The following is a 25380-nucleotide window of genomic DNA, read 5'->3' on the forward strand; positions in this document are numbered from 1 at the left end:
TTTAGGTACTGAAAGGCTACAATGAGGTCATCCTGCAGCCTTCTTTTCTCCAGTCTGAACAAGCCCAGCTCCCTCAGCCTGTCCTCACAGGGGAGGTGCTCCAGATCATCTTTGTGGCCCTCGCCACCAAATGGTTCACCTCCCTATGAGAAAGTGTTGTCAAGCTGGGAGGTGTGTGCTTCAGGACTGCGTTAAGGTTTTTCAATGTATAAGAATTTTTTCAGATTTTCCTGTGGAGAATTCTGATCTTGAGCAGCCTCGTGTTAGCAGCATCTTTATTTTTGCTTTTTGTAGACGTGCCTGGAAGGCCAAAAAGTTTGGATTTCTTTTGTATCAGTTTAATGGCGCTGGTATTGTGCTGACGTGAGAGCTTTTAGTTGGCCAGATAACAGAGGCTCTCCAGAAAGTTCTCTTCAGGCTACAGTGCAGTTTCAAACCTGTTCACCTGAATGTTAGCAAGGCTTTTAAGCTGTGTTAGCTAAGCAAGTGTACTTGAAAAATACATCCTGAACTTAGTCAAGACAGAGTCAGGGTACACTGCCCCCTGTTTAGGCTGGTTAATTAAGTTCCTTGTAGGTTTTTTAATCTGTTCTTGTGTTGCTGTGGCCCATTTCTATTCCTTTCCTATCAGTATTCATAGAATAGAACATCCCAAGTTGGAAGTGACCCACAAGGACCTCTGGGTCCAACTCCTGACCCTGCACAGCACCACTGAAAATCCAAACCCTGTGTCTGAGGGCTATCCAAACACTCCTTGAACTCTGGCATTTGGGGCTGTGACCACTGCCCTGGGCAGCCCGTTCCATGCCCACCACCCTCTGATGCAGACCCTATCCCTGACCCCCAACTGCCCCTCCTCTGACACAGCTCCATGTGTTGCCTGTCGCTGTCACACAGAGGAGCTCAGCGCTGCCCCTCTGCTCCCTGTGAGGAGCTGTAGCCACCATCAGGCCTCCCCTCAGCTCCTCTGCTCTGGGCTGAGCAAGCCCAGGAACCTGAGCTGCTTCTCATGCCTCTTGCCCTTTAGACCCCTCACCATCTTTGTAATTCTCCTTTGGACGTTCTCTAATAGTTTTATGTTCTTTTAATGTTATGGTACCCAAACATGCACACACTGCTTGAGATTACCCTCTATTTTTCTAAGCATCTCAATCTGATAGGAACCCACACATTTTTTTTGAACTCTTGGCTCCACACAGGGCCAGTCTGTTTATTCCTCCATCCATTACCCTGTAAGCCTTTGTGTTGTAATTCTTGGTGCTTGTTTTACCATGTATCTTTTGTCTGTTGGAACTGATTTTAGAGGTGATAGACATTTGTCTTTAACTGAGCTGAGCTGGATCATTGCTTGTTGTACAGTTAAATAAAACATGTTCCAGCCCTTCTTGAAAAGAAGCTCCCACTCCAGCTGGCACAGTGACCTTGGAGTGTGAGGGTAAGGAGAAAGGCATCAGAAGCCTTTGAACGGAGCTCTCGTGCTGCCAGTGTGAGAGGGACTGAGGGAACACTGCCAGTCTCTAGTTCATATTTGTCAGTTTCTTACTGATGCAAACTGTTCTGAGTCATCACTGCTTGTGCATCTTTATATAGAAGACTGGATGATACTTGTTCACTTTTGCTTCTGGGGTACATGATGCAAAAGTGGTGTGACTTGTTGTAGAGAAAACACTTCTATAGGCATTTATTGATCTACCAGTATTTTATGCACTGTGTCAGAAGTGTTTTGAGGTATTTTAGTAGGTTGAGCAGTCTATCATGCATTTGTTATACAACAACAAACACTGTGTTTGAAATTATAATGCCAGGACTATCAAACATTTCTGCATTTAGCTTGAGTTAATCTAAAATAATTTTGAGCATTTCTTACTGCGTTTTTTCAGCTACTGATCTAGATAGATGAGATCTTTGGGTAGTAATGTCAGTACTGTACTAGGTACAAGTATTTTATATTATTTAAGATTTGATTAGTCTACTTAAGCAGAGGAGTGAAAAGCTATCCCCAAAGGAGTCCTGCTGTGTTTTATGGCTGGAGCCTGAAAAGGCCATAAAGAAGACCATCTCTTGTATCAGTAAAAGTTACATCAAATGAAATCAGATTATTAAAGCCTTGACAAAATGTTTTACTGAGAGCAACTCCAAACTTTTATGTGGATTTCAGAGAACTTTGTAGATTTTGTTGTTGTTTGTTGTTGTTGTTCTTGTGTTTTTTGTTTGTTTGTTTGTTTTTAAATAATTTTCCAAAGATACGGTGTCCTGGAATGAATCTGAAATAATCTGCAATTACAAGTGAGACTATTTCATACTCCAGGGTACAGTTAAAGAATGATAATTCTATTCTATTGTACTGAACTGTTGCTCTCTTAGGATACAGAAAAGGATGTATCGAAACAGATACACCTTTTAAACCGCGTCATTATGTTTTTATTTTTATTTTTATTTTCATTTTTTTGACTATTGCAGGAATGCTGTGCTCATCTGACTCTATGGTATTTTGTGCTTCTGTACGTTTATTTACCTATTCCCAGTGGATTTACCACATTTCATTTTGATGATGAGGAGTGTAAATACTGCAGACAACACCACGGCAATTCATGTAGCAATTACTTCAGCTACAAAATGTAGATTTGTTTCTATAAAGTCATATCTGCTTCTAATCTCTGCTACATCTGTCCTGATTGCATAGCTGACAGTATATCAAGGCAAAGGAAGCCAGAGCCATGCTTAAAATTATTTTTTCTCCACAAGCCTGAGTTGGACATGGGCAAGAGAAGTGTGTCTAAAAGGAAATATTCCACCTGAATCAAAGCCATTGTGCCTGAGTTAGCAAGCTGAAGTCTCAAATTGCCAACTTCAGCAATAACTTTAAACCTGTTAAGTATGCACACATATACCAGGAGGAAAAGTTTATAATGTAAGTTACTAAGCTCTCTATCCTACAAACATATAAATGAGGAAATAATTCCTTCATGACCCTGTACTACATTTGATTCAATCAAAATCTCAATGTTATTTTCAACCTTAGTATTTAAAACAAAGAGAACATATATATTGGTTATCTTTCTACAAAGGTTTAAGGCATTATATTTGTATATAGTTTTCTACATTGGAATATTAATTTTATTTTTTGGTCTTTACTTTGGCACGTTAAGTATAAAACTGAGTTTGACAGTGTTAGCTTCATTCAGAAGGTTTAAAGTGGATAGGATGCTTCCATTGTTTCATTTTGATGACTTAAGCTCTTTTGGCTCAAACCTTAGAATATTTCAGTGTAAAACAACAATAAGAAAACCAAGTTAGTTAGGAAAAAAAAAAAAAAAATTAAAGTACCTCTTTTCCATAACATGATTCGCTAGCTTTTCTTGCATAGTTGTTACGTAGAACTTGGCAGGGATATTTCTCCATGGGCAGGTGTCCAGCAAGGGAAATTTTTGCCCAGTGATTTAAGTTTGGTAAATCTTCACGCTTTTAAAAATTAGCCTTAAACTAATATTTTCTAATATATCTTAATTATAGACACCTCTGCCAGCTAGGCATAAACTAAGTATGCCTTTTTGAATGTTTTATTTTTAATATTATCCTCCTGGTACCAATTAGGACAATTTTTTAGCATTTCACGGAAAGAGGTGGGGGCAAGAGAAGAAAGGGTAAATCAGTGTTTTGAGAGGACCTGGTATTCTGGGAATTCTTGAACATAACTTTTGAGTTGCACTAGCATCATGGTGCAACACTCTAAATATAGCAGGTTACTCGTCTTTTTCCTAAAACATGAAGCTGTTCATGATTCCCTCCTGCAAATGATTTGATTTGTAATGCAGGACAGACTGCAGTAAATATTTTATGAACTCACCTTTTAAAAAATGGGCTGTTTAACTGCAGTATCCAAAGCAAATAAAATAGTTACCTTTTGAGCTAACTATGCTTAGAACAGAATATGCTTTTAGAATGCAGAATAATATTTTGTATTTTCAGCATTATCCTTTTTGTCTTGGCAATTCATTATCAGTTGTCTTTGCAAGGGTATAAAAAACCGTACATAGACCAATTTTAGTAATAATGTATTTTGATAGTATTAAGACATCATTGTAGTGACTATTGATGTGTGTCTTCACAATCATGTTCTTACAGTTTACATGAAAAAAATACTTTTGAGTACAAAATATGGTTTGTTTTTTTTTTTTTAGCCTACAAATTGTATTCAAACTTTTCAGGGTTACAGAGTTGAATAACAAAGTGTTTAAATGATATCAAGTTCTACTGATGATTTTTGCTTGTTATATAGATAAAAGATTTTTTTGTGCAAGAAATATTTAGCATTTTCTTCTCACAGTTAAATCTAAGTATTTTTTACTAATTTTGATAAATTTGCTAAGCAGCACTGTGTAGTATAGTATGTCTCCCTTTCCCTTCCCTGATTTCCCAAGATAGAAATCTGCTGCTGTATGATCACGTGCTACGTGCTACATTTCAGCAAGAAAACTTGCTTTAATATTAAAGGAAGTCCAGTGTAAATTTAGAGATGTGTCATCTCATGAAAGTCTTGTTTATTGAATACATTGCTGTAAAATGAGTGTTAGAAGTAAGGGGTTTCAAAAATAGCTGTGTGATCCCTCTCATACAATATTTGTTTTAAATTTCAAGCAAGCAGCCTGGCCCTATTTCTAGAGAGGAGCTACTTCTGAAATCCTATGAAGCCATTAAAATTGTCCCTTCAAACTCACTAATATGGTGGTGCCCATGAAAAAATCAATAATAATTGGGCAGCTGGTGCAACTGCAACAAAATTGCGTTTGTGCCTTCATCTACCCACATCTTTCTGTATTCACTCTTTTTTGATGTTGTACTTGTTCTTCAGGCTCCTATGGGAGTGTCCATCTCTGTTAAATATTTATGGAGCTGTGGTATCAAAGTGCTGCTTTTAGCAGTGTTGCTAATAAGTCCATAGCAGTTTTACTGTTCAGTGTCAAAGCAGAGAATCACTTCTCTTGATTGACTTTATAAGAATTTTTCTTTAAAGTGATATGTGTTAACAGAATTATGGTTTTATGCTTTAAGTTGGAACTTTTATTTGGGAATGACAGTAGTAAAATGGGAATGACAGAGTCTCTTATTTTAAATATGAAGATTGATGTTTGAAATTCTGAAACAGTAGTGGGGGGATATAGTAAGCAAACACTGCGTTTAGTTTTTCCTGTACTCGTTGATATAAAAGGTTGTAAGGATGCTTTTGGTTGTTTTAATGTTACAATAATAGTAACAATAAATGGTACAATAAAGGCTATGATATAGCTCTTTTTTATCGTAGAACTTAAAAACACAGCAAATAGATCTGCCTATCAAACAGAAGTCTTTGTCATATGAAACTCTGCTAGAGTCTCATTGTTTTTAGGTAAAATATTTGAAAACTGCCACTTTCATATTGTCATTTTTTTATAATATATATATTTTTATACATTTTTGTTTTTGTAATACAACAAATTAAAAAATAGCCTAAGAATTGTATATGCTGAGTTTGTGCAAACCCAAAGCAAGAGCAGTGACAAAGTGCAGCTGGGAGCTGATGAGCCAGCCTTAAAGCCTTTCCTGCATGCAGCTTCCCAGTCCTTGAGGCCATGACCTGGCTGGGCCTTCCAGGCTCCATCTCTTTTGGGAGGATACACATGTACTGCACACCCTTAACCTTCAAACACATGAGAGGAGGGGTTGAAAGAGTAAACTAAATTTCCTTTCTGAGATGAATTACTGCCTGGTTCCAGTGCTGGCCTTGTTAGCTTACTGTCCTCTGAGAGCACGTAATGGATTGGAAGCCTCTAACAGAAAAAAAAACAACAACAAAGGCAGCCTGGACCCCTTTCAGCCATTCTCAGATGCAGAAGTTTGCTGTATCAGCTCATGTTTTGTCCTTTTTCTCCTTCAGCTGAAGCAGGGCCTCCTTTGAACTCTGAAGTGGTTGTCTGTTTGCTGGGAGCTGAGCTGGCAACCACAGGCAGGCAGACCTGGAATATACAGCAAGCACTCGGCAGCTTGAGAGAGGCAACAGCTGTTGGGTGTTGGTTTCTTCTGACTTCCCGAGGTGCTGGGAGGCATCTCTTACTGGCAGTGTACAAAGGCAGCTTTGCCCCTCTGTACCCACAGAGTATTTGTACTGACACATTTAATGTCTAATGCAGAAAAGAAAACCACGCTGTGGCCCACCAAATTTTTTGAGGCATAAGAGGCTGAGTGAGAAAGATGAATATCCCTTTGGTTATTGAATGAGGCTGGAAGACATTAGCACATCCTGTATTTTAGATAGGGAGTTGTTTTCTGGATTAGTTTTGACCCTGTCACTTCTCTCCTTGTGTTCTCCCAGAGATTGGTTTCTTGCTATCACATCAAATATAAGCTGTTTGCCTTCACCTGAAGTGCTTTCATGCACTGTCCCCATTCCATCATATTTAATTTTCTTTTGATAATATGATGACTATAGTTGCATTAGCCATTTGCTAAATTTTCAATACCTCTTGCTGATTCTTGGTTTTGGGAAAAGTTCCTCTTCTCTATTCAAAGCCACAGCATTGCTGTTTTTTAATCCTTAAAATTTTTGCTTTCCTTTGACTCTGAGAATCTTGAGATTTGGAGAGTGGTCCTTACATGTAGAGTAGTATGTGATTGTATTTCTTTGTTCACCTTTCTGTATCATGTCTGTATCATATATAGCCCTTCAGTTGCACTAGGCTGTAGGGCTTTTTTTAGGGAAGCAGATGTCAGTTTTGCAGTACTTGCTGCATATTCCTGAATTTGCCAGATGTTATGGTAATGTATATAATATTTTGAGCAGTGCTTACATCTTTTATATTATTCATTTTTGAAGATTGTTCTACCATGTACTATATCCGTACTACGTCAAAAAATAAACAGGCTGCTCAGCGTGCAGTGAACTAATGAAATTTAAATTTTTGCCATTTCTGTACTGCAGCCAACCTACTCAGGCTCTCAGTTCTCCCATGCATTCCCAGCCCCCTGCCCAAATACATACAGATTTCTGCTTCAGGATCTCAGCACTCTCAATGTGCTCCAGCCTCCTCTCAGATTCCCTCAGGGCCCCGTATCTCCTTAGACTCTTAGCAGCCTCCCTTGCCCATAGGCAGGTTTGTTTAATGTGCCAGGTGGGGCAAGAGGCAGCATGCTCTGCAGCTGACAGAAGCTACCCATGTGCTAAGTTCCAGAAATAAGTACACAGCAACTGATGCTGATACCTCCCAATTCTGAATGATGCAAGAAGTTTTTTGTGCAGTTTTGCTCTTTGGGGGCTCCAGTGGGATCTGCATTATTGATTTGCATGAAGATTTGAGGAAAAGGATATACTTCAGGCATTTTTTCTTGTCTGGTTTGTAGTCTCAGGAGCTGCTGGTAGTCAATAGGGATTACCAGATACTATAACATCATAAACTTTCCTCATTAACAAATGTGATTGAAAGTCATTCTCTCAAGTTGTTCTTAAGATTCCAGCTCTTGAAAGCTTTGGGCTTTATTTTGTTTTTATGTAGAGGGTAATATGAACTGCTGGTTTATTGAAAAGAGAAGGTTTTTCCATGATTTTTATAGTATTTTATTAAAGCCTAAAGCTGTTTACTGTAGCATAGTTGTTTATGTACCTGGAAGCATGCTAATCTAAAGCACCAGAAGCTATGACATGGTAATGTGAACATAGAGGGGCTATCTTGAAGAACATGAATATAGCATCCGCATGCTTATGTTATAAAATACAGAGACAACAGAAAGATACCAAATGCTGCAGTATTTATGTTGGGCTTTGGTTTGCCTGTACAACAGACGTGCTTCTGCTTTCAGAATACCTGCTCATCCCTTGTGATGTGAATATCCAGCTGTTTCACAGGGGCTTTCCCCTGACCTTAGGGGGGAACACAGGGCACCATGCTCAGAATGCTGGGTCAGCTGCTGTAGCAGACCTGTCATCCCACAGTGGCATCAAGCAGTAGGACACAACTACTCCAAAATGGGGATTGCTTCACTGGAGTTTTGGAGGAAAAGGAGACTAAAATAGAGGCCACGATAGCCATTGTATTCCTTCTAGGGTGGCCCAGACTGCCATATACCCAGGTGATATGAGGGTGTTTTCCCTTGCCTTCCCCAAGAGACCCGTCAGAGGAACTGCAGCAAGGGGACAGTGCAGAACTGCAGAAAGTTGCACTTACGTAGAACAGAATCTGAGCAAACTGCAGTCATACAGAGATGCACATAAAGGTGTGCAAGTGTGCTTGTCCTGCTCTTTGATACTTTTGCTATTAATGTGATGTGCAAGTTCACAGTAGTAGCCAAAAGCAGCTCATGTGAGGACAACTCTGTGGGAACAAAAGTATAGCATTGCAGCTTTCCCTTACAGTTTCCCAAATCCTTCTCACATGGATTGCATACGCAGACTTTCTGCAGCTTTAGACCCCTTACATTCATCTGATTTTTTTCTGTTTAGAGCTGCCCTGTTGCACCAGTAACTGCATACAAGCAAATGCAGAAGTTTGAGGTAGACCTTTTATTTGCCAAGTAGTCATTATAATTGTTGAGTAGAATATAAGGCAGTGGGTGCATAGCAGCTCCTGTCCTGTCTGATTGTATGTTCCCAACACAATCAATTCCTGTGTCCTATCATGCTGTGCCTGGCATATTTGCATCTCAGAGTATATGCTGTGGGGGAAGGATCTGGCATGCAGTGGTCTGCATGTGTTGACTCGTGCACAATAGGACTCCCGAAGGTTCACTGTGCTACCAGCTGCCTCCTGGTGCTGAGTCCCCTTTCTCTCCCACTGACACAAAACACAGCATGCTCGTTCAGACAGCCCAATAAGCTTCTCCTGTCCTATCTCGTGAGATGAGATGCTCTGCTTGCCCAGTCTTCGTGTAACTCGGTCTGCTGGTCCCTCACATCAGGTAAAGGCAAGAGACTGTAGAGCACAACAACTGGCAGTGCTGCCTGGCACAGTATGGACCCAGTCACTGTTGTTCTGCAGCTGTTGTTTTAAAAATGAGCTTGATGTTTTAAAGAATCTCCTTAGCAGAACTGCTAGGATGGGGCTGTAGTGATTCCTATGTTTGCGTGTATTGATCTGGCTGGCAAAAAAAAAGTGCTGTTTTCACCCACCTTCATGTGCATAGGTACTTCAAGTCTATTTTACCTGGTGTTCTTTAAGTAACAGTTAAGAGGTCTAGTTTCTTGCATACTTTTGAAGAATTTTACCTCTATTGAAAGGTTTGTCTTTGGTTGTACTATGTTTTGAAATCAGTTCTAATTTCTTACTTGCTTCTCATTCGGTGGAAATTCACTTTTCATCCGTGTCTGTTAATACAGATGTATCTTGGCCCTCTTTATATTTTCTATATGTTTCAAGAGTATTTGTAATGAAAATACTCAATAGGGAAATAATCTGTGAATAATTGGGAATTTGCGTGTATCCTACCTATAAAGACTTCAGGAATTCGTGAGCAGAGGTTTTAGGCCCTAAGTACTCTTCACGTGCATGCTTACAGTGCTGCAGCTCTGGGTTAATTCATCTGGGAAAGAGTGCTTTACAAAATAATTAACATACTGTTTGTCTTTTTAGGCTGTGAAGCATGTTACAGAACCTCATGACAAGTGGATGAAAGGGAAAGGAAAAAGTGCCATCAATAGCTAGAATAGCAACATGGGAAATACAACCACCAAATTCCGCAAAGCTCTTATAAATGGAGATGAAAATCTGGCCTGCCAAATATATGAGAGTAACCCTCAACTAAAAGAAACTCTTGACCCAAATACTTCGTATGGAGAAACTTATCAGCACAATACTCCACTCCATTATGCTGCTAGGCATGGAATGAATCGTATCCTGGGGTGAGTGTAATTCAGTGTTTTGTTTGTCTGAATAACTGATCTAAGAAATTTAAGGGTTTTAGCTAGGTTATAAATATTGTGTGTGTGCATATGAACATATTTATGTACGTGTGTTGCAGCAGAATTTGTGCCATTTTGAAATAGTGATAGAAAACATGCAAATTAGTCTATAATCCCAATCTGGTATAACAGACTTTAATTTTACTTTTTGTGTCTTTGTTCTCTCTCCATAACATTATTATAGACAATTTCAGATTGTTTTCTGAAGACTCCTATACCACAGCTCTTTGAAAATAATGACTATTTTACTGTTCTTGATCATAGTTTGGTCTGGGTTGGAAGAAACCTTTGTGTTTTCCTGTTTTAGAAGAGTCTGTCTGTGTCATAACTAACAGATGCCATATTGATTGTATAGACTTTCAGACGGGACAATATGTATTTATTTCTTATTACCCATTTTATTTTCCATTTTGGACAATAGCAGCAAACTTGAATATGAGTGAAGATATTATTGTTGGTCAATACATACAGCTGTATTGTAGCTACTTCCATCCTTGCCTGTTTTTGCCAGTGCTCTTAGACCAGTTAGAGATTAACAACATGGAGTTTCACATCTTATCCATGTCCAGAGATCACAAGTACAAGCTGTTCCAGCCTAGTATTTCATGAATTTAATTATGAGTAAGCATTGCTAAACCTTTTCTTTAGTAGTTAATTGTGGTTTATCCCCACTAATCCCTAAGCAGGGGCTGTCCACCCAGCCAACTCCCCACCGTTTTTCAAGGTTTTTTTGCATGATGTCATATGGTATGGAATATCCCTCTGTCCTGTTTAACTCAGCTGTCCTGGTTCTGCCGCTTCCCAGCACCTTGTGCCCCCCCCTGCCACCATACTGGCAGGACAGTAGGAGAAGCTGAAAAATTTAAATGTCATTAGTTCCTCACAGCACCACTCAGCAACAAGTAGAACATCTCTGTACTGTCAGCTCTGTTTTTCTCGTAAAGCAAAGCATAGCATCATACCAAATACTATGAAAGAATAAGCAATTCTGTCTCTGATGAAACCAGGTCAATAATGAGTTAGAGGGAATTTCATTACTAGTCTCCTGCTTACATTAGGAAATGGGACAGAGACCTATGTTGAACTGTCCTACTGTTAATATGCATTTTATCTCTGTGCTTATGTCTACAACTGATGTGCCTGTGGTTTGTTCTATGCTGAAACTACTACTCACTTGCCAGGACTGCTGCTATATTTTTTCTCCAGTTTTTTATGCTGCATGATTTCTCTGCCTTGATTTTTTGCTAAATACTTTTCTCTTCTCTCCCACTTAATTGATCTTTTAATTTCACCATTGAATCATTTTCTAATTTCCTAACATCCTCAGAACGTTCTCATTTCTCATTCTTCAATTGTAAAAAAAATTCTAAGTAAACATTATATAAAATGGCATCTAGATCTTATTTACATTTTATGTGATTTTTCTCTCTGAAATTTACAGGTTGGTTCTCTCAGTTTAAGAAAATACACCCTCATTAAAAGAATATGTGAAGTCGTTTGCATACATAGGAAGAAATGGAGTCATAATTACTGACTGCTGAGCAATCCATTAGTTAATTCATATTTTGCCATTATGATGAGATTTAGAATAGCTGCTTTGCATTAAAAATAATTAGTAATTTAGAAATGACATTTTACTTCTAGCTACATGGCTTCTAAGTCTCACAAGAAAACTCTGTTTTATTTTGCACACATTATAAACAAATGATGACTCATTTATTTTCCTAGTTTGTGTCCAAGTCTTGCAGTATATTTTTTTGTTAATAAATATTGTGAAGGTAGCTGTGTTTGCTAGAGCCTGCTACTAAAAGCCTGTACTGTTGGAATTACGGTTTTATTGAGGTTCTTTTTCCCACTTGTTTTTCTGCTGTCCTTGTAACCAATTTGTTCAAAAATCATCTGTGACAGATACTACACCAAAAAAAAATGCATTTTTATCTGAAAGAAGTAGTAAGACTTGCAGTGTGCTTGTTTACAAAGTTAATGCTAGGAAGGACACAAGTGATTCTCAGTCAAACCTCTTCCTGTGGATACAGGAAGAGATTAAATAAATTGAATATTGAAATGAATACTTTGATTTACTGATGGGGTACAGTAGCTAAATATAAATGATTTTAAATCTGTATATGTTTTGAAAGAGATTTGCTATTATGGGATATTCATATGGTGTTGTATATTTATTTAGGGAGCATTTTGAATATTTGGGAATCTGTGGCTACACTTACTTGTAGTTGAAACTCTAGGCAGTATCTTGTATACTGTATCATTCTGGTTTTTTTTCCATAGGCTGATATTTGTGTTATTGTAGATGGGTATTAACTAACATATTAATTTTGTGAAATTTTCTCAGTTCAGAGTAGTGAGATGCATTTGGCAATACACCTGTTGAATAGCAGAATATGTTAAAATAGATGTTCTGGGATGCTCAGAAATAGCCTGTCTGACAGTGCTGTTGCCCAGTACTAAAACAAATGGACAGACTTCCTGATTGTCTGGTAGCTGCTGGTGGCAGTCGAAAGACTCAGTGAAAGTACAGACACCATGTTTTTAATGAAGGAGAGCTGAGGACATCCTGGTATAATCATCTCAGAGGTGAAGAAACAGAAGAATCTGGAGAAGAGGTTAAAGGCTCTTGAAGCAAAACTCTTCTCCTGACTACCTTTATATAATTCAGCATGAACTCTACTGGCAGAAAGCTACACTCACAAAAATTCCTCAAATGTTTTTAATCATACAGTTGTTTTACACCAGGTCAGCAATCTAAGTCATCCAGTTGCTGTGCTTTTCATCTAGTTTTTACGGTCTAGAAACTGCATGTAGCGTATAACCAGACAGTAGCCTCATGCTTATTTGTATAACTCTGTAAATGAGCAATTAATTTATTTTCCTTTCACTAGATTCTTCAAGAATGTGTTAAAATACTAGGTTTGTATCTGTGATAATTTTTCATGAGTATCATAGAAAGCTTTGATACATCAGAAAAGTTGAAATAAAAAAGGGAAAATAGCTAGGCATTCAGTTAATATAAAACTTTTATTTGGTCTACAGCCCAAAATAATGTTTAACCTGACAGATCACTTTCTTTTACTGAGCATTTAGTGTTTAAAAAACAAAAACTGCTGGTTGTGACTAATTAGCACAAACGAGAACGTTCATAGTGCTGCATGAAATTTCCAAAGGCTGAGTAGGATTCAGTGGTTCCGAGTGGCTCATTTTGTCTGCCCAATCAGGACATGAAAGCAGGTGGCTGGTTGATGTGTTTGCCCATGCCCTGTGCCTGGTCACTGCTGTCCATTCTGACCTCATTAAACGCTATTTTTAAGTGTTGTTCTGTGTGTATGTTTTTTATAGAGGCCTAAGCACCAACAGCTGAAGTCCCTGAGCCTGTGGTGCCAGCAGGCTGGAAAGACCAGAACACACACATGTTATATCACAATGTCAGTGTACCATCACTAATGGGGATCAAGCTGGAGGAGCCAGCAAGTAGGGTCGATGCCCTGGGAGCTTTGTGTAGGGAGGCAGCCTCAAGCGTGCAGGTCAGCCAGGAGGCCAAGAGATCATTCTGCATATGTGCATGTGCTTAAGCGCATGAGGTGCTGGGAGTTTTTGAGTGTCTGAAGCAGGGGACCTGCATCACATGTGCATGGGTGTGTGAGGTAATTGGAAGAACCAGGCCATGGAAAATGCCAGTTATGGGATCAACAGTATCCAAGGCTGCTTACTGAAGGGATCAACACTGTTCAGTTGTATATTTTGCCCACTGTTGGAGCTTCATCCTGCTCACCAACAGAGTGGAATGGATTAAGGATCACTGATGGTGTTTGTGGTCAGTGAGTGCTGAGTGTTTCTGTCCATGTGGATCCACATATACTGCACATGTATTGCATGCATGTGCATGAATGCGTTATGTGCATGGCCTCGTCTATGTCTGAGCCTACTTTTGGGGAGCCACCGCAACCTTGCCTCCCATGAGCTGCTGGATTTGGCAGCCCCAATCAGCCAGAGGCCTTTTATTAAAAATAGAATGGAACAAAGAGAAAAATACACCTTAACATCACTCTAGAAAACTAGAAATTACTTTCCATTTTGGAAGGACTAAAAATTTAAATTTTCTTTCTCGGACTATATTGTAAATATCACGGGAACAATTTGAGTGCCATTTACTCACTGATTTTCTGTTATGGCCTGTGGATATCTGCTGTAGCAGATATCTTAACTAATTCAGCAATGACTTTCAGAGAAGTTTGCCTTGGTTGCTAATAGATCTAGTTCAGTAAGGTCATCTGTGTTACAAAACTATTCAGATTTGCTACTCAGATTATGTTCATCACAATTTAATAAATAGGTAGTTGTCAGTGGATAATAGGAAGTAAAATAAAAAGTTACATGACCATCAGAAACATAAAAAGAAGATATGTAGCAATGATTTTAGAGCCTTGTGCAACATACAAATTGATTTTATTCCACTGTTAAGATTTATCATAATCCATTATGAATGAAAGTCTTGATTCTTATTCAAAAAGATAAGTTTAAATTATGTTTAGTGAATGGATATAAAAACAGCGCAAAGAGCACATGGGGGAAAACCTTCTTAGATAACCTGTAGTTCTGCAGCATATGCTGTGGTGTGACTTTCAGTGTCGTAGTTTTACTTGGGAGCTTTTTGAATCCTTGACACATTTTTTTCTCATCATATTCAGACACAGAAAGAGACTGAGTGGAAGGGATTTCTGGAGGTAATCCAGTCCAACCCCCTCTTCAAGCAGGGCCACCCAGAGCACATTGCACAACATTGTCTCCAGGCAGGATTTGAAGATCTCCAGAGAAGGGAGACTCCACAACCTCTCTCGGCAACCTGTGCCAGTGCTCTGCGTCCTCAGGGTGAAAAAGTTTTTCCTCATGTTCAGGACCTTTTTACTGTTAAGTCATATCTCTCTGTGAGTATTCAAGCCCAAACTGGCTCATTTGGAGCAGTTAATACTGATCCTAAGCAGAACACCAGGATAAGTCAGTAGAAGCAGTGAGACAGCAGTAGCTTGTGAAGCCAATTTTTTCCAGAGCAGTAAAAGCAAAGGTTTCCAGTTACAGAAGTCTAGAAATTGGGATTAATCCTACTGAAACTAAGTATTTTTGTCCTCTAGTTACAGATGCTACTGTTGAGTGTATTTAGATACTGTTTCTCCTTGTTACCGGGATTTTCTGCAACTGCTATAAAAGCAAAAACATCAGGTTATGTGCTCTTCCCTGCAGTTAGTAACTGTTTATGTTTTGTTATTCAGATTATAATCTGTTACCATATTATCCTCCTTTTCCTTTTCTTGAAAATCAAATGCTGTAAAAATAAGATCCCTTATTGGTGAGATGAGATGTATGAATACAGTACATTTATGAAGATTCTTTATTCCGTGTTATCTGTTTTCCTTAATAAAAACCTGTGATTGTTTGACCACAGGCAAAGTGAAATTACATTTGAGCTGTAAAGAAGCAGAGTATTGCTTTGGTCCTTTGCACCAGGATGACTAAGTTAGTTTTGTTACCATGTAGTGTTTGTGATTGTCAAGGTGGTTGAATCTCTGTGTCAAGTGGCTTAACCCACTTGGAGAGTTGGGCACATGTGGCTTCCTCAGCAGACAGGTCTACTGGTTCTGTAGTTATAGAAATGATGGCTGGGAAACTTGGAGTGTCTGATAAGCAGAAATCTGTCAGTGTCTCATCGCTAAATGCTATATCCAGCTAACGTATTCAGTGACATTATATGTAGAATGTCAACTGTGAATGAGTCAATGTTTAAAATTCATACATTTTCCAATTTAAATAAAATCACTTCATTGAGACATTTAAGGAAAATAAAAAGCCCCTTCTGTTGATGTTATTAAACATCAAGCAACACGCAGATTGAACGGGTTTTTCTGGAGAATAGGAGAAAGGGAGAGAGGAAGATGAGACAATCTTTGTAATACATTCATATTTTGTAGAAAGAATAAAAGGGGTAAAAATCCTGCTAGTACTGCCTGTGTAATTCCATCATTGCTGCTATATAAATAATATCAACACTAGATGTCATACATTGCAAGGTGATTTACAAGCTGTTAGGAAGATAACAGTCCCTGCACGGAAATATGAAGCTTTGTGTTTAAATGGTAAAGATGAACCCATTCCTTGGTAGTTTCATGGTTATTATTTCATCTGACATTTTTTTAAAACCAATCTAAAATAATCTCACAGTTACTTGAGAAGAGCATTCTACGTGGGTAGTCTTTTTAGAAAAAAACTGATTCAAAGGATGTATTTGGAAAGAAAGCTTGGCAACCTTGCACATAGCAGGGGGTTTGAAACTAGATGACCATTGTGGTCCTTTTCAACCCAGGCCATTCTATGAGTCTCTGAAAGCTTAGAAGCTCAGACCAAAGTTAGGGAATTGGTTCTAGCTCTAAATAAATGAGTAGGATGAGAGGCCAGAGAAAGCAGTGAAAATCATACAGATTTTGCATTACAGAAGACTTCGAGTCACAAAAGTGGCTGGTAAGCAACCAGTTCTGTTGGAAGCTGCTTCTAATTTGGCATACAACTCTTTTTCTTTTAAAATCTTACTTAAAATACTGAAATAGAAGCTACAGTTGGCATGTAATCATGGAGGCAGCATTGCTAGCTCTCCAACAGGCCACGCTGAGGTCAGTCAAAAATAAAATCCAGTCGTTCAACAGTTAAAGGTAACTTAAGGATGTTAATACCTTCTTGTACGAGGAATTATTTAATTCTGTGTTTTGGTGCTGCTGTCACTTCTAACAGGCTTTAGAACCTTGTATAAAGTATGATTGGTTTTGGTGCACTGGAAGGATTGACCAAGTTTTGTGTCCATTGCTTTTAGATAGTTTGGGTCTGTGCTCCACAATTCCTTTGTATCCCTTTGGTACTCCCACATTGTCCCTCTTGGTCTTCTTTGTTGTACCAAGCCAAAGGTTACTTCTACAGAAAGTCATACTCGGTCATAATAGTTGGCACAAAGCCACTACAACTTTTCAATACATTTGCTTCTTTTTAGTGAGGAAAACAAGAAGTTCTTGTTGATGCATATCTATGTAATACCTTTCTTAAATGTCTTTAGGTAGTAGGATGCTACGTTAACGTGAGTCAGTCCAGCTGCAGTCAGATCAGCTGGTGACCTACTTTTAGTCACCTCAATAATCTTTTTGAAAACAAGGTATTTGGGAAGGCAGTAGTTGAAGTTGCAGCAATACAGTGAAAAAGATTCTAAGGCTTTATTGAGCTGGTTTAAAAGGAATTGAAGACAGTGCTTGAGTTCTAGGCAGTATTTTTGTACTGAACATTACGTTAAGCCCATAAGTGGAACAGCAAATGTTGGCAGAGCCAAAGAATTTCATTTGAACCTTTGGTTGCTCTGAGATATGATTCATGTGCACCAAGCTCTGGATTTGATCCTCAAATGAATGGTTATCTATGAAAATCTGTAGAAATTGTTTGAGTACTCAGGAAATGGATTTAATTCATTTTGCCAGATGTTCTTGATAGGAGTCATATGAATGGGAAAAATGGAAGGCATTTCTGATTAGGAAAAATACAAGATCTAGAGCTAGAGTGAAGTCCTTGACATAAGAGATCTTAAAATGTCTGTGAAGACTTCAAATTTCAGAATGAATAATTAACTCTTTGCAGACTTCCATCAGCAGTGCAGTATCCATGCCAGCTCTCCACTGATTCCCATGTTTTGCCAGTAGCCCAAACTGCCACTGGTATAGTCTTAATCCTTACTTTAACAGAATATTATTAGTGTTTACAGGCATTCTGGCAGTGTTAATAACAGATCTTAGGCAAGGAGTAAGTTGAATTTAAGGCTTATAAAAAATCAGGATAATAGTTCCATGGTGTTTTGTAGTTGGAGTTTTGTGGGTTTGTTGGTTTTTTTTTTTTTAAATAAATAGGCTAGATTTAATAATCTATCAGGAGATTCTTTATCTCAGAATAGAGATAGTCACTGAATCCTACTCAGTTTTTTTTACAACATACGGATTCTTGGGCTGTAGGAGAAGCATAAGAATCTTGAGGAAAGAGAGAAAAACCTGTAAATATTAATGAAGAATTTCCTATTACTATCTAATGGATCAAAGTATCAGTAATTGTTGTTACACAGTGTGGCTGTTAACATCAGGCAAATACTTACACTTTTCACAATATCATTTAAACCAGTCCGTACTCCTGTACAGCCATCAGACATGACAAAAAGGAATTCTTCAAGTGCTTTCTAGAACAGTATAGTTATTTGTACATTTTAGGGGTGTGGAGGGGAAGTATTTCATATTAATGAAATGTCCATCATTATTCAAGGTTGACATCAAAGTAACGTGTCAATGTTGACTCGCTGTGTTTGGAAGTTGAATGATGCAGTAACTGTGGTTTAATTTATTGCATGAGCATCTTAAATGACTGGGTAAAAATGTTTGGCTCTTCTCTGTATTTTTGTAACTCATGGCTTAGCCATACTTGCTCAAAAAGCTGTTAGCTTTCATTTATGCAATGTTAACTCTTTTAATAGTGAGCTGGACTTCACTGGGCTAACTCAAGGACCAGAAGAAATATTCTGAAGAAGTCTGTGCAGATTAGATTACCTTGTTGCTGTACCTTTTCTAACACATCTTGCTTAGAGTAGTGCAATTTGCATTATATTTATATGGTATACTAAGTGTCTTGCACTTTCACTTCACAATGGCTTTTACTTTGGTTTTATTTTTGTAATGTATGTATGTTTTCATGTTTTGTGAGTGTACATATATCTATACATGTATAAATGTATATAACTATAAATAAGTATATTATGTAGCATCTGCATAGAGAAACAGGCCATAAATGTTTTCATCCCCACTTTTATTAAAACCTGATGAAATAGTTGTGTTGATGCTTCTCAGACTGAGGGAATGTGTCAGTTGTTTATTATTCAAATTCACAGCCTAATTATCTTGAGTCTCTTGCTGCTTTTGTCCAAATACGGATAGTAGTAGGTGTAAATGTTACAGACATTTCTTTTTTGCCACTTTTTCAACACTTTTTTTCATGCGTTTGTCACCTCAAGTTTGGATTCTGTAGAGAGCTACAGCTTGATGCAAAATCTGGAAGCTGTAACTAAAGAAAAGTGTGACTGTCTTGTGATTACGTGGTATTTCCCGTATGCAATGTTTTTTTTTTTCACTTTACCAGTACATTTCCAAGCAAAACATAGCTTTTATACCTCTGAAGTTACAAGCCAGATCAGATGGGTCTGTGGCACTGAGCTTTGGAAGTGTTACACACCAAATACCATTGGTAAAAATTGAGCCATGTCGAATAATGACCATATGGTACAAAATCTATTGATTTACCCTCCTTTAGACATTAGTCATCTTCTCTGAACTTAAAGTTGTGGATTTTCAGCTTTGGTTGTTCCTTTGATTTCTGGAAATTATAAAGAGAAGATGGAGATGCTTTTTATGTTTCCAGTGAGGTGATGGTTGCCTTTGCTAGCACTGGTGTTTGTCACACCCATTTATAAGACACAGAAAGTTAGCAATAAACAAGATGAACAAGTAATTGTCCCTATGTAAAATGTTTTTTTTTTTTTCCACACCAACAATGTTTACAAAACCCACAAAATTGTGTTAGAAATTTTGCTTAAATTTTAAGTGAACATTGAGAGATGTGTGCAGAAGATGTTTCTCACTGAAGATTTCATAGAGATTGTTAGATACTCTTTTACCATGTAATTTTCACATAAGGGCAGATGTTGATGTTAGGAGAATGGTCTACTAGAGAGGTGCTTTGGATTTATCTCTAACAGCACAATGACAGTTTAAAAAATTTAAATCCATCCTATGTCTTTTTATCATTTGTTTAACATAGAAACCCGCAAGTGGGCATTTTAGGTTGATGATTTGACTTGAATCTTAAGGGTCTTTTCCTCCCTAAGTAATCCTGTGATTTTATTCTATAACTTCTTAAAACCAGAGTTTTATTGTACTTTTCCATGAAGCTTAATTTTATGGTGAAAGAAATTTATAGCAATACTTATTCACTACTAAAGCTGACTTTTAAATTAACTCTTTAGAGAGAATTTTTGGTTTTGAAAAGGTGTACTGCCTTGACAGCCCTGAAGTTCTGCATTTATGCAGAGTTTCAGCCTAGGGCTGTTTTCAGAGAACAAGTGTAATGCAACCAATTCCACAGTATTTGTATCTGTGCAGTACTTTAATCTTCTACAATGATTACCTATATAAATCTAAGTAGTGTAAAAATATTAGGTTGCAGCATACAAGTATTCTAATATGGATTAAATCTCTATATATTTGCATTATTAAATAGAACCATTGTAGAGTTGTTGGGAGAAATAGAGTAAGTAAGTTTTCTAAATAAGTTTAAGTAAGTTTTAAGAACGTTTTATAGAAAAAAGTGTATGTGATTTACAGCTTTTACAGGTCACCACAAAAACATTGTGCTGTTCCATAATCAGATGCATTGTAACCTGATTCAGGAGTGAATCACATGTTTTAAAATACCACAGCATGGAATTTAAGTGATGATAAAATGCTAAAAAAAACAGAAAACAGAAGTGTTAGCAAGTCTAGACAGTGATGTTTAGATAGCTAGAGAAACTTCGTGTGATTTGGGAAGTGATGATGAAGGCCTTCTGGCAATTAAAGCAGCTAAAGCCCTGCATCAGCTCAGTACAGAAATCACAGACAGGTCTTCACAGAATTTTAAAGTGACATTTTACTTTGAGATAAAGAAGTAGCAGGAGTCATTATGTTGGATATAAAGCAACTTGAGGTGGGAGGAAAAGATGTGGTTAATGAATACCTGAAAGACACTCCTGACATTTGAAGACTGTGCGTCTGATTAACGCAGCCATCTATCGCATTATGCAGACTAAGTTCAAACTTTGAAATAAATTTTCACTTGATGTAAAAGGCAAAGCCCACCCAGCTTGCAGCACTGAATTGTTTTTGTTGGCTTCACACTCCTAGCAGGCTGCTAGGCCTCGGTACCAGGTGAGACCTTTCGTCTCTGCTCTTCCTTGTGTTTGTCCTCAGGAATTCCTGCCAAGTGCTTCTGCATAAGAACTGGCATTTTTGGTATCCTGTTACTTTCCAAAGACTGCTGTAGTAATTGCAGAAGTGATCTGAGCCCATCTTTATCATAATTTCATCTCAGTTCATTCCACATGAATTTGGTGGAGTCTGCTCCCTTCACAAACTTTTTGTTGTATAGAAGCTTGGAAATTGTTTGTTATATCATGGGACAGACAAAAAGTAAAATCAGATGCTAAAGTTATTGCAAAGCTAACTTCCAGCTCTTTAGGGAGTTAGACAGCTAAATCCCCTGGGAAACTGTCCTCAAGGGCAGGGGAGTGGAGTAGAGCTGGCAGATCTTTAAGGAATCTTTCCTTACTGCTCAAGAACTCTCCATCCCCAAGTGTGAGAAGTCAGGAAAATAATGCCAGAGTCCAGCATGGCTGAACCAGGATCTGCTGGTCAAACTTGGGAGCAAAAAGAAAATGCATGGGCAGTAGAAGCAGGAACAGATACCCTGGGAAGATTATAAGGATGCTGCTAGACTGTGTAGGAATGGGGTCATGAAAAACAGCAAGGGAACCATTCTCTATTAGAACTTTTCATAAGATCATAATGGTTTTGTGAAAACTTGGTTCTGAAGCACTCCTTAGCAGTATTCTCATGGCCATTTATAAGGAAGCAGTCTTTCCTCCTTTCCATTTCCTAGCATGCTCCCTCCCTTGAGAAAAAAAATTAGATCAATATATTATTATTTTAACATTTATTATATTAATATTGTATACTTCAAAAGAATAAGGCAAGTTTGGCTTCGTAGGTCTTGTATGTTTTGTCTCATTTCTTCCATTTCATAACTGGATTGTAATTTCTGTAATTCGTTGCTGGCAAGAAGCAGCAGAAAGCTTTATTGCCTCAGCAGCTGTCAGGAATCAGATTTGCAATTCCAGGAATCGATCTGTTCTTTTCCTCTCATTCCTCAGCTGATCCTTTTTGTTGCCATAGTTTATTGTCCACTGTGAACAGCAACTAAAGCATTCTGAGAAAAGACTTGTCAACCCCTGTCATCCGTATAGATGGGCATTTGCATGATAAAAAGAAATGATCTATTTAATCAGTCTTGTGCCTTAATAACAGTTCTTGCAATACAACACAGAATTTTAGAAAAAACTTGGCCTACACAAATTTGCCACACTCCAAGAAATCAAACGGACTGTTGATATTTTGGTAACTCATGCTGATCTTGGCTATTGACTCCGAAAAGAGCTCAACTGGATATAAATTCTCCCCCAGCTTTTCATAAGGGCGCGTGGACTGGTGTTCTGAACAAGGTTCTTGAACAGACTGATTTACTCTTCGTTTCCCCTGAATGAAAATAAAAACAATTTGTTGTCTTAGGGAGGCATTAAAAGAGTAATTAAAGCAATTTGTGAGCACCATATGGAGTGTAAATTAATGATTATTTTTTTTTTTACATGTTAACATATCTAATAAAAATTATTGATTAAGGATGTATATCTATCACATACCTTATCAAAATCTTGGCAAAAGGAAAAGAAAGCTGTCATCATAAAACCTTCCCACTTCAAGAAAATGAGAAGAATTGTGTGCTAGTTACCTCTCTTCTGTTTTCCTTCCTTTGCAGAACTTTCCTTTTTGTTAGAGATGGTAACCCAAATAAACGGAATGTGCACAATGAGACATCTATGCACTTACTGTGTATGGGACCTCAGATCATGATATCAGAAGGAGCTCTTCATCCTCGCCTGACAAGACCTTCCGAAGATGATTGCAGAAGAGCAGACTGCCTGCAAATGATCTTGAAATGGAAGGGAGCAAAGCTGGATGAAGGACAGTATGAACGAGCAGCCATTGATGCTGTTGATAACAAAAAAAATACACCTTTGCACTATGCTGCTGCCTCAGGGATGAAAACCTGTGTCGAGGTAAAAGTCGATATATGATCACAAGTCTTATACCGCTGTCAGTAAATTACATGCAGTGTTTCACAAGGCTGTTTCAAGGAAAACGATCTGGTTGAATTAGCTTTTTAATTAACTTATGTTTTCATTAATTGAAAAAAAAAATGACAAAGCTAAGCAGCCCGGAACATACACTGTATAGAAGACAATGAAAAAATGGATTACTTCTATATTAACTTTATGACATAAACTCTTCAGCACAAAATAAACTGATATAGGCTTATAAAAATTGGAAATAATTACAAGTCTGTAACACTGGTGAAGAGGCTTTAAAAGGGAAAATTGAAGTTCTAATGCCATCCATGTTTCAAGAACAGGTTTGATGTCTTTAATTCACAGTGCCCAGCTTTTTTATAGGATGCCTTAGATCAGTGCTAGCATATATCAATATAATTACCTTTTTGCAAATTAAAAATTTCTTTAATGTTTGTGAAGGTACTGTGGCAATGAGTAATGGGAAATCATAAAAACTTTGAAAGTGTCCCACCAAGTTTATTTTTAAACTATACCAAATAATGAGAACTAGTATTTAATTGTGCTAGTAATATAATTTAAAGAGCACAGTGTAACACACCTAATATTTTTAGAAACAGCTAACATTTTCATAAGAGTGTATATCCTAACATCAAGAATTCTCCTTGTTTCATGTCTTTTAACAAGTTATTACTTTGGTCAAACAGCTTTCTATAGTTTTCTACTTTTCTTAAGTGTATTTGTTGAATTCTTTGGAAGTCTGTACGTAAACTATCAGAAAACTTTTTCACCCATGTTTTTTTGACTGCTTCAGAGACATCTCATAAATTAGTCATATGTAATTTCCTTCAATCAATGCTGTATTTTCCTCATTATTTCCAATTTGTCCAGGTATCTCTCAGTAATGCTTGTTGTACTGTTCTCGACTTTCCCAATTTTCTGTGGAGCTATATTTAGTACTGATGTTACTTTTACCATCTTCTAATCTTGTACTATCAAAGATGTAAGCAATAGGTTGCATATTGTAATAAATAGTTCAGAAATTTTATATTTAAATTCCATCAGGACTCATGAATAAATACCATCTGGTGCTGTAGATTCATTAGTATTTGGTTTATTGATTTGTTCTAGAACTTCTTGTGCTGAGACTTCAATTTAAAATGGACTTTTGCTGGTGTCCTTCATAAAGCATGGGGATCTATGTAGCACAGCCACTGAGAAACTGGATTCCTATCATTTTCCTGTTTTATGTTATCTGGGATTGCTCTTGCACTTCGTTTGGTAACTGACTTTACAGACACATTGACAGATGCACTCTGTGATGTTTTGAAATGACTTATTCTGAGTTGCTATGTATTTGGCACATTGTTCAAGACCATTCTTAGCCTTATATATCGTGTTTTTACATTTACTTTTCTCCAGACTGTTCTTCATATTTTCTTCAGTTGGGGACAGAGTCAGTTTACCGTTCCCGTATAAATACGTCCTGCTCTTCTATCCTGACACATTCTTCTGATGTCTCTAGATTTTTTTTTCACTCTTTTATTTAGTATCACTTTCTGAATTAGGCAGTGGATCGTTTCGAGGGCATGGAGTCTGAAGTACAATTTGGGAATTGTTATTGAGCGCTTCTTTGACTGCAGCATTTTCAGTCAGGTCTTGCACATTTCTCTGGGCAAAGTAAGAATTTACTTCTCATATGCTGGCTAACTAATTTGTCTATGATTCTGTCACTTCCAGAGTTTAAAAATTTAATTTAAGTATCTTTAGCACAGCATTTTCTTGATCTGCTTGGGAGATTTAGTGACTGAAGTTTGTGTTGTTTGTTCTACCTTTGCAGTATTACTGTTCTTTGTTAGCATGCTACTTCTATTGTTGCAGTTTGGTTAGGTGATCATTCATGCTCTTTGTGTTTAAATCCAGAATTGTGTTCCACTGGGATTCTCTGATATTTGATGGCACAGCCAGTTTATTTATCCATGAATTTTTTGAAAAAGAAAAATAGAATATGTCACCACCCTTCCAACACTGAAAACTTCTCTGTGATTCTTGCGTAATATGTCCAGTGGTATTGCTTTGTTGTGTTGGTTGTATTCTGCCAAGTTTCCAGATACAATCTGAACATTCTCATTTAAAATTTGTCATTTCAGTTGCCCAACTTTAGCTGTGCCCAGCTTTAGCTGTGCACTGGCTTGAACTGTATGCTATTCTTTATTTTCTGGCTTTTCATTAGTCCTCTCTTTAAAACCTCAGCTAGTGTCTTTTTTATGTCTATAGCCAACACTCTTTTTGTTCTGTGATTATGAAGATTATCCTTCCTTTGTAGTTTTCTGAGCTTCTAATGAATGGAAACTGCTTCCCCGTGATGTTTTCTATGCTGTAAATTAAGCCTATGGGTGTCTGAAAGTTCATTCTTTAGTATGAGAAGAGTTTAGAGGATGCTGCTAAT

The 25380-nt window shown here is 37.6% G+C and overlaps 1 protein-coding gene across 5 annotated transcripts in view; it reads left to right on the top strand.

Moving 5' to 3' along the window:
- Positions 1-25380, top strand: part of ANKIB1 (ankyrin repeat and IBR domain containing 1) — an 87102-nt gene that overhangs the window by 19909 nt on the left and 41813 nt on the right. For 4 of the 5 annotated variants that reach the window (XM_085227422.1, XM_085227420.1, XM_085227423.1 and 1 more), the window contains exons 2-3: positions 9597-9865; positions 22622-22922. In XM_085227422.1, coding sequence (XP_085083548.1) covers positions 9678-9865; positions 22622-22922 — 489 coding nt within the window. In that variant the 5' untranslated portion in view covers positions 9597-9677. Of the gene's footprint in view, positions 1-9596; positions 9866-22621; positions 22923-25380 lie in introns of those variants that run through there. The other variant, XM_085227424.1, reaches the window with a different exon arrangement.

Source organism: Meleagris gallopavo, chromosome 6 (assembly GCF_905368555.1).
Source record: "Meleagris gallopavo chromosome 6, MGAL_WU_HG_1.1, whole genome shotgun sequence".
NCBI classification, from domain to species: Eukaryota; Metazoa; Chordata; class Aves; order Galliformes; family Phasianidae; genus Meleagris; species Meleagris gallopavo.